Here is a 10,490-nt window from a genome sequence, read left to right on the forward strand (position 1 = left end):
TCATAAATACTTGTACAGAGAAGGAAGACTATCAGTAAAAATTGATAAATGGCAAGCAGTAAAATAGTGTTAAATATTTTTTTAAAGTATGAAACAAACACAGTTCTCAAAATGTTCCTTTAAAGAAGCAGTTTTCAAAGTGTTAAAAAGTAATTCTAAGCAGTAGCTGGTAAAGTTCTTTGTTATGAAAAAAACCAAAACCTTGGCAATGTCTTTTTGAATTAAGATTGATAATAACTCGAATTAGATGCAAGTCTGTACTGCTGAAAGTAGAAAAACTTTACTGAATCTTGATCATTATGAATATTCTTTGCTATCTGAAGTTACCATACGTTTTAATTACATGTATTTAAAAAAGATAACTCTACTTACAAAGCAAAAAAGGAATCCTAGGAGGGGTGCAATAACATTAATTTAAATGCTAATGCAAATCAAAGCAACATCATGTTTCTCTAGCTTTCCCTGTAGATAAGATTCTGTACATTTGGTTGAAAAGCTTACATTTTTCTGCATTGTGGATACATTGCCTCATGCAGTATCGATAAATCTCTACTTTATTTTGGACTTAAATAAAGTTTGAAATATGACTTGCAGTTCTAGTTGGAATCCATTTCTTAGGCTGAAGTAAAATGTTTGCTGAACATTGGATAAGACAGAGCATTTATCAGAAACTTGAAATCCCTTCTTGTGGTAGAAGCTCTGAGGTTGTTTCTGCAAGCATGTGAACACAGTGTATACTCTCAGTGTGGTAAGCAAGAGAGGTATATACAGTGTTTTCAATGTCAAACTTACCAGTAGCTTCCCCCTAATTGAACTAAACCATTTCTTGACAAATCTGTAATCCATAGGTGTTCTGTGCATTACTCCTCATCAGGAATGTTGGGGAATGCACTCTGATTTTTAATGTTCAATGCTAGAATGACCAAACTAAAATAATATTCAAATGGTAATCTAAACTTTTGGAAAAAGTAGAATTGCATTACTGTATACAGTGGAAAGCTATTTATTGTACCTCTGGGCTTATTCCTCTAAAAATCGTAGTGTAAAAAAAAAAATCTTTGTCAAGCCTGAACTGATGTATATAACTGAAATAATGTAAAATTATATTTTCATGTTTTTATACTTAACAACATGATGGGAATACATAATGTATGAGTATTTCAATTACAGATAATATTGATTGGATAATACACATCTCAGTTAAAAATCAGTAATCATAGTTTAATATCCATGTTACAGTACATCAGTATATTGCTATATAAAGTATGTCTGTGTGCATTTAAGTGAAAAGTAGTCAAGAGTGATGAAAGCTGTCCAAGGGTTTTTTATTCATTTTATATGAAAACTGTTATGGAGCAACCAAAATGTTTATGAACTCAAACTTGTGTAAATTTCAAAATGTCCTTTTACTGTAGCTTTTTGTTTACCGTACAGTATCTTATTTTCTGCTTTGTTAAATGAGTAACGGTACAAAGCTGGACATACTCTTTCTAAGACATTAACGTTCCCGTTTTTTCATGTATACCTATATGACAGAAAATGCTTCTGATTTTATTTTTCAATCTAACACATGATGGCTTTTCTGGAATGTTGTATAAACTTCAATCATACATAAAAAATCTTCTTAAAAAAGGCAAAAGACCTTTAATGTCTGTTTAGTATTATTGAAATCTGGTTTCTTATTTATTATAAATGTATTTTCCTAAGATTTTACATAGAGCAAACCTGTTTGTCCCCACAGATATTAAATTTCCTTAAAGAGTTTTACAAGGAGAATATAAATCTTTCCCCAAATCATCTTGTCACTCAATGGTAGATTTACTGTAGTTTCCGTTATTGCTTAACGAAGTAATGTAGCTTTCTTGCCAACAGTATAATTGTGTTTCTGAAATGTAACCTTCTTGATCATGGTTATAATGGCAGTGTGATAGGATGATAATGCTAGTAGGCTAAGTATCTATCCAGTAACTCTACTTAAAAATTGTCAGCTTGAATCAGTATTTTTTTGCTTCAACAGATTGATGATGTGTCCAAAGCAGAGAAAGAACCTGAGAAATGGCAAGTATTCTAGGTATAAGTAGTGTTGCTACTAGAGATCTAGTACAACAAAGTGTTTGCTGTAATAGCAAACCATAGAGTCTGAAGACTTTTGCAATGTGAAAGGTTCAACATCTTTATTTAAATGTATTACACATTTTAACAGTGAGTTTCCGGAGTATCAGCCTTCTCTGGCTGATAGGTGTAGACAATATCTGTACATGAATTACTGTGCACAAATAATTATATTTTTAAATACAAATACATGATTTCAGCTATCATTTGGTACAGTTAGTTATATGAATACAGTTGGTCACTAGCAAAATAGAATCATCATCAGCTGTTCTGCATGATATCCCTAGAGACTACTCAGACCTGTTTCTCAGTACCAAAGTTTATTGTTTATTAAATCTTTTCATTTAAGCTCTCATGGGATCACAAAAATCTGCCGTGAGAGATTCATTAGGTTCAAATTATATCAAGCACTTAGAATAAAATTTAGCAAATGATTTAACTGTGGACTTAACTTTGAACATTTTCCCTAGCATCAATTTTTGTAGCTAGTAGAGAGTACTATCTACCTGTGTGAGACATGATAGAGTTAGGAAATTGTATACAGTAATGTCACGTATGTGACACATTTCATTCAGTCTGTGCCTGCTATTGATCTTCCTGAAATTTCTGCTCATACTACTCCTAATACTCTGAACTTTGGGGCTGCTTCAAATAGCTCAGTGGTCAATTTGCTCTGAAATTGTTTCTTTTTTTGTCTTGAATGCTAGCTTTCCTCCCTCCCCGAAGAAGTTTGATAAACATGTCTGCATCTAATGTCTGGGGACCTACAGGAACTTGAAGTGATAACAATTTCAAAACAGAGTCTTAATTAACTCCTACTTTCATTTAATAGGTCTCAACTCCTTGTATCCTGAAGTAGCTGTATTCATATTCATAATGCATCTTTTTTTTTAGATATTTCCTTAGTGTATAGCACTTTGATGGTCGAAACTTTAGTTAGAGTCATGTAGTGCTTTAACGTAAAATTTATTGACTTGATATTATTTGAAAAGAAGAAGTCTTTAAAATACGATTTTAGTAAACAAGTAGCAAGAAAAAATAGAACATAGTAAGATACAATACAAAAATTCTGAGAATTACAGATCCAACTCACCTGCAGATTTTACCTGTCTTGAAGCCTTTCCACAGTTCCTAATCCTATTATTAGGGCATATTACATGATACACTTTCTTTCTTTCCCTCTTTCCTCACCACATGCAGTTAGTTCTAATACATACTCTTTAGTCTGGTAGGCAGATAGGAAATACAATTACTGTATGTAATGCTTATTATAAATTTTTAAAAATTGATTTGGCGTTCATTAAAGATGTTTATTGTAGCTTATTGCATATGTCTCTACTAAAGAAACTGATTATAAAGATGGGAAAGATATTCAAGTGGCATCATCCACTGCACTGTTCTTCTGTCAGTCTACTTTGTACATCTATTGCTAATGAAAATTTGGCTATCTTTGTAGGCAGCTCAGTGCTTTACTTACCTCAGTGGTAAGAAGATTCTTTACACCTAAAAGAAAAACACTTAATTCCACAAAGTTGTCTAGTGAATGACTTCATATCATTTGCCCAAAGTTATTCCTCACAATACACTTGCAACTCTCACTCAACAGGAAAGGACCATTACTACATGTTGTAGGTGTAGAGAAAAAGTTAACATTTCATTTGTCGTTATTTTTTAAAAATGCTGACTTTTCCAGACTGACCTGTTTGTGTTAAAGCATTTACTCCTGCTAGTCTTTCAACTTAAGACTGTGATTTAAAATATGTATTTAATTTAAAATTGGTTTTCTTCTCTTTAAGGATCCCAAACGTATCTTACAGAATTGAAAAAGGCTGCTCAACGTTAGTGCCTAGACTAGCCCCTTGAAATTGTCTTCAATTAGTTTATATCTGGAGATGAAGGAAATGTTACAAAGGAGTTCCAGTGGGTCCCATGAGCCGTGCAGGACCACACTACCTCTTTTTCATCTTTTCATGCACAGAAGGCAAGCAGGTGGGCAAAGGTGAAATAGATTTGAGTTGCAGAGGTAGTTTCATGTCATTCTTCTGTCCCTCCTCTATCCTGAAGGACTATCCAAAAGAAACACCAGAGAGAATTTATCTCTCTTTTCTAAGGATAGAAAATATACTCACAACTGGGTGCTTTTCTTTTAAAAGCCCACTGTTGGTGCAGTTTTGAAATTATAATTCTGTGTTTTAGTTTATAATAAACAGTTCTTAAAATGGGAAAATAAAATCTGTTTCCAGGGTCATTTACTGTTTGTAATGTGTACACATACTAGTTTCTTAGCAGAGCCCAGAGACCTGGCATGTGCTTTACTGAAGCATCAAGAGCGTCTTGTGAAAAATATAGTTGGAAGCTTTTATATGACAACTTTTTACTCATTTTTCAAGTTGTACTATTGCTGCCTGCCCTTCAGCACCATGTTCTCCGAGTTAAGAGAAAAATGTCATTAAATAGGTCAAGATACACTTCTTTCACTTAATAGTATGCTTTACAAATAACTAAATATTTTTCAGTAGTTGGTTTCCTTATGAGTGTCATTATAAGTGACAAAACCATTTTGGGTTACCTCATACTCCTGAATAGTGGAATATTCACAGAAATATTTTTTCTGGTTTTGAACAAGTAGATATTTTTTATACTGTCACAATGACTAAAGATACAATAATACAAACTACCTGATTTTTACTCAGGTGCTTGCTTTTATATTTGTTACTGTTCTTTTTAGTAATTTCACAAAAATGTTGGAAGAATATTTGCATAAATTTTGAACTAAGTGGCTTAGCAGCTAATACAAGTTACCTGTAACTGGAATTTATCGTTCAGTTTCAGCTCCTGTGTGTTAACAAATAAGTGGAGTTGCTGGTATATGAAAATGCAGATTGTGGATGTTCCACTAGATATGTGTGTATACATATCCATACACAAATATGGAAATGCAATAGTAAAACTAGTGCTGAGTTTGATAAGACCATACTCAAAAGTGTGATAACTATGGCAATAATTCATAGTAGGGCCAGTAACAAGAGGAAGGTTCATAAGCAAGTGCCTTATCACCTTTAGTTTGAATAAATATGGAGTCTTACATTTCCATAGGACAGTATGAGTCCCCATGGGACTCAGTCAAGAGTGAATCCCCTAACTTCAAAATCTGGTGTAACACCTGTGATCACCTTTGTCCTCACTGACAGGATTAAGTTCTACAGAACTTCTGTGAGAAAAATGGGCTCTTCCACACTACCTTTGGCCTACACAAAAAGGTCAAATTAAGCTATTGATTGCATGTGGTGTTGCCTCTCACTGCAGCAGCAGAGATGGGTTTAAGTATATGCATGTATATGTTTAATTTTTCAAATGATACTCATTTTTTCAAATTACACTGTCTTACCTATTTAAAAATCCACATACTTGCTCTGAAAGGCTCACTTTTAGTTAAATCTAGCATGACATGCACAAGGACAAACTAAACATTATTTTTTGTAAGTTATTACTTGATTTTCTGAACCAAAACCTCTGTAAGAATTAAATGCCTCCAGAACAAACTACTGTGCATTGACTGGGCTGGATACTACACTACCTATTTTGAACATTGTGCAATAATATATACATCTATGGTGCTGTGGCAGAATTCTGTCCACATTTTGTATTTTTTTTTTACTGGCATTGACAAATGAGTAGTATAAGCTATAGGAAATCACTCTTACAGTGTAGGCTTGGCAGACAATTTTCAGGCAATTTCTATTGATTGATTGTATCTGTGGCATTACCATGTTCTTTAAATTTGCAACTTCTGAATATAAAATTAAAGCATGTGATAAATTGTTTTTATAAAGCCATTGTCTTCAGTGAGAGCAGGACTTTACTCAACATGTTTTCTTCATATTGATGACTATAGTTACCTAAAGTACTTGTTTTTCACAGGATAGTTTTCACTCATTTTCACTGTATGCTCTTGCTTGTTTTAGGGGACCTAAAAATACATCTTTTTTTTTTTTTTTTTTTTTTTTTCATCAGTTCTGCTTAGTCCACCTTATAAGCTGCTTTCTATAGGAGATATTTGTTAGTTTATGCTTGTAATTTCCTTGTTGATCTTTTATCATTGGGAGAGATTTTAGCACATTGAGGGGAAAAAGTAACGTTACATACCTTGCTTGCTGATTTGAGATGTTGCCCAAATCCTTCAGCTAATGAATATGTCCAGTGACTCGCACCTCTTAAAGACTCTTTCTCAAACCGCAGGGACAAAGGCTGCTCTGGGGAGAGTGAGGTAATACACATTAGTCAGAGCCTGCCTCCCTGAAGTCCAGGGAAGCTGGGGTGTCAGGACCAAGCCTGAACCTCCCCGCTGTCTATATGCAGTCATGCACTGATCTTCCCTAGGATCACTGCACTTGCATTCATGCTAGCAAAATTGAATTGTTAGCATGGTCAAGATGCAAAAACTATTTCTCCCTATTTTTCCACTCTGAACATGATGCCAGGGGGGAGAGCTGTCCCCTTCTTTCCATGTCCAAACTTTCTGAAAAGCTTTCTTCCTTCCCTGAACTACAGCCATCCATATTTGGCAAATTCAGGATGTAACTTTAGAAAAATTGCATTAGTATAAAATAGTCATGTATTTTCTCAGCATAGAGGAAACTCAGTATTTACCCTCACTTGAGAAACTGCTTAGTTTGCTTGCCTGGCTGAACAATTTTATGGAGATTTTTCTCATAGGGCAAAAAACCTCAGTACTTCATGAGTTATGACATCATATATTTTTATAAAAGAAAACATGCAAGCTTCCCAGTAGACAGTATCATGAGAATGTAGGTGTTATTCTTTTGGTAAGATTCTAGCTAAGATTATACTATGTGACAGCCTGTCTTTATGCATGTTGTAATACGCTGTGTAAATCAGAGGATTATTGGCTTGCCAAGTGATTTTTCTGCGTTCTCAGACCTGTATAACAATATATATGCAAATAATACAATTATGTTAACTTTTTAATTTTTTTAAATGTATCCTTTGATCACTTACACAAATCCAAATTAGGAGCAATACAAGTAATTGAAGTATGAATCAAAACTGCCCAGTGAGACAACCTCAGCTGATCGATACTATTTTCTTTTTTTTCTTTTTAAAATATCTGTAGAAAAAAACAGTGTCTTGCTAGAATCAATAGGCAACAAAACAGTGGATAAGAGAATGCAAACCAAACCTCGGGATGGGGTTTTGAAGCCATGACTTGAATCTATGTTACTGCTTAGTAAATAAACCAGAACTTAATTTCTCATTTAAGTTAGAAAGTTAGAAGAGGTTCAGTACATTTTTTCTGGTGTAACTGAATCATAGAAATGTGTCATGATAAGTGTAGACACTGAATATAGGCTTAGACCTATCTAGCTTCCAGGTATTAGCTATTTCAGGCTACTTTGTGAAATTGTTATGAGCCAGATTTACTTCTTAGTTAAATCGAGGTCCCGTTCTGGCTGCCCACATCAGATCAGTTTCTGGTAATAAACATCAAATCTAGGGATAAACTCTTTACAAATGAGGAGTTTATGTTTCTTTTTAGCTGTCTTGCTTTATATTTTAAAGTCAATATTTCAACAGCAAACTAGAGTAATTATTTTTCTTTACTTGCTGGCGATACTCTTCATGGGTTGTGTTTTTAAAGCTTTTGACTAAAATTGGTATATGTTTACTGAGGGGAAATATGAATTATTAGTCAAGCCAGTGTGTTTTTTTAAGACACTGGCTATTTTCACTGAAAATATAGGATGCTTCATGCTGTAGCAGATAAGGAAGATATGAGGAACTGTTGCAAGAGGATTTAGGTGAGATTTTGTTTGATTTGTTTTTTTAAAAAAGGTTTTAGCTTTTTACTTGTATTCCTTTCATGACGGCTTTTGTAAAACAGAAAATTAATCATCTCTGTAATCATCCTCTGTTATTACATGCTCTAACATTGGTTGACATCAGTGAAGCCACCTGGACACCATGGGGAATGTTCCTATGTTCATGTACATATATGGTAGAACTGCCCAATGAAATAATAGGTGCGTTGTCAGATTTCATTTCCACGTGGATGTGATTGTTCACTTGTTTTGTACAGCTTTGTTTGTGGTGCAGCTACAGACACAGAGATCAGTGGGGAAAAAAAGTATATAGGTTATTTCTTAAAAGAGTAGTGCAGAATATGACAGAGCGCTCCTGAGTTCTCTGCAGAAAGATGTTTGGGGAAAAAAAATGCTTTTAAAAAAAATGACTTGCCTCTGAGCATCCCTTAATGAGAGAAGAATCTAAGTGGCTTCTGTGCCCTGCAATTGTATTCTCTTGAGTAGAAAATCCTGTTCTAAAGGTCAAGAGAGTGTATGGAGGTATTTTTGCAGAATCAGCCCTAACTGACTGAATTCTATATAAAGATGTAAGTATTGGTATTGAGCATGTGATTAAATGCACAAAGGAAATTCCTTTAAAAAGTAATTAGCATGCTATTTTTGTCCTTTCAGTTACATCTTCAAACCTTGCAGCGTCAGGGGTTTTTTTGGATCACTACAAAATGCACATGAATTAATGCTCCATGTCCTCCTGCAGAATTCCATCACCATGACATACCATTTGCAATTTCTAGCATGGACAGATCTTCTACAGATGTCCTCATCAAAGTCATCACCTTACAGAGTTTAGCTCATGTTTTATTTCAGATTCTAAAGAATTATTCTTATAAGTCTTACCATCAAAGTTCCTGAAAAATATTGATTTTGATAATATACATTTTTGTCACAAAGAAGTGTCGCCAAACCATTTCCCTACCTGGTCATTAGAAACAGTATAGTATTATTACTTGATTCTAATGTGAATTATCCTCCATTATTGTCTTTCTTTCTGAAACATCTTGCACGCTGTTTTTCTCCCTCTTAGGAACAAAAAGATGACGCATGGGACACCACAGTTGTATTTCTGAAACCCTCTGCAGATACTGTCATTTGTATGTGTAGGTGCTTGGCTGTTTCTCATCTTAATTCCTGAGATCTTTATGGCTGATAAGATTTAAATCTTCCAGACTTTGTATGTTGTGTTGGAAACCTGGTCCGTAACCTGTTAACATTCCCTCAGTGGCCATTAACTAATGATTAATTATGCCATTCAGTTACAACATTTAATTTATATAAAATCTTGAGGCATATACAGTGTTTTACAAATAATTTAATATTTATGGGACTTAAAGTGAGGATTTAAGCATGTAAGTTAGGCTGCTGAGGATAAGAGATGATAAATGAGCAAAGGTATAGGAGAAATAAAGTGTGAGACATTGTAGGCCATTGGTGTTGATGTCAACATATACACTGGTTGTTTGTGTTTAATATTAAGTCTTTAATCTTTGATTCTAAATTGTCCTAATGAAAAATGGAGTAAGGTATAGAAATACATATTTCAACTTCCATCTGGTGATACTACTTATTCCAGCTAAATGAATTTTCACTGTAACGGTGATAACTGAGGAAGAGAAAACCCTTTCGCAGGAGCATCTTATACTACTGATTTTATTTAGCATAGCATTGCTGCTGCTTGGAATATTTCCTTAATTTCTTTTTGGAAGCTCGTCCTTCAGAGAGACATGCAGCTGCAAACATAAAATGCTTATTTTGCAAGTGCCTGGAACTTGCCGAATCATTCTGTCTTTGCCAAATAAGTATTTTTTGTATGTTTCTACTCTGAACTTGAGGAGGTAGTACATTTTGATAGTGTTTGAGTTCTGAAATCAAATATGATACCTAGATGTATGAAAACTAGCTCTTAAATTAGTTTCTTGCCATATCTTAGCTCAGAAGCTTTTATGTCGTCTGCAAGATGGATTGCCCTTTGTGTTGTTTTACATGTTAGTGTTTGTTATAAATGATAGTAAGAACCACAAAATTTAAACTTTCCATGTTAAAAACCTTTCCAGTTCCATTTGTCTGTGTGCTCGTGTTCAATCAGCCATGTAAAGTGTCTTATTTCAGATACATTCAATTGTAGTCAGGCCTGTAATTTCCATGCTTATTTGAAGACTTTATTAAATAAATTATGTAGCATTCACTAAACATGGAGTTAATCTTTCTGTTGTGCCTTCAAGTTGATTCAAACTTGAGACCTGGTTTAATCATGATACTCTTTAAAAGAGCTGTTGATAAAAATTATGTACAGTGTTCTGCCATTTCTCTTGATGGAAGCTATTTACCCATCTATTTAACCTAAATATATATCACTTTGGGAAAAATTAGTTTAGCTGACATAAAAGCAAAAAGGTGTTTTACAAACTCCAAACCCAGTGTGTTCTATTGCTTTACTATCTGCATCACATTCACCTGAAAACCTTGTCTAACCTTATTAGGAAGAATAATTTTTATCTA

At 34.0% G+C, this 10,490-nt stretch overlaps 1 protein-coding gene across 1 annotated transcript in view; it reads left to right on the forward strand.

Annotated features, from left to right (window-relative positions):
* The window catches only part of GRIA2 (glutamate ionotropic receptor AMPA type subunit 2), a 64,710-nt gene extending 54,529 nt beyond the window's left edge, over positions 1 to 10,181 (forward strand). Inside the window, exons 16-17 of the mRNA XM_026847957.1 lie at positions 2,018 to 2,058; positions 9,019 to 10,181. Of these exons, the coding sequence (XP_026703758.1) occupies positions 2,018 to 2,058; positions 9,019 to 9,061 (84 nt within the window). The 3' untranslated portion in view covers positions 9,062 to 10,181. The remainder of the gene's footprint in view (positions 1 to 2,017; positions 2,059 to 9,018) is intronic.
* The last annotated feature ends 309 nt before the right edge of the window (positions 10,182 to 10,490 follow it).

The sequence above is a fragment of the Athene cunicularia genome, assembly GCF_003259725.1.
Source record: "Athene cunicularia isolate RWA chromosome 4 unlocalized genomic scaffold, athCun1 chr4_part2, whole genome shotgun sequence".
NCBI classification, from domain to species: domain Eukaryota; kingdom Metazoa; phylum Chordata; class Aves; order Strigiformes; family Strigidae; genus Athene; species Athene cunicularia.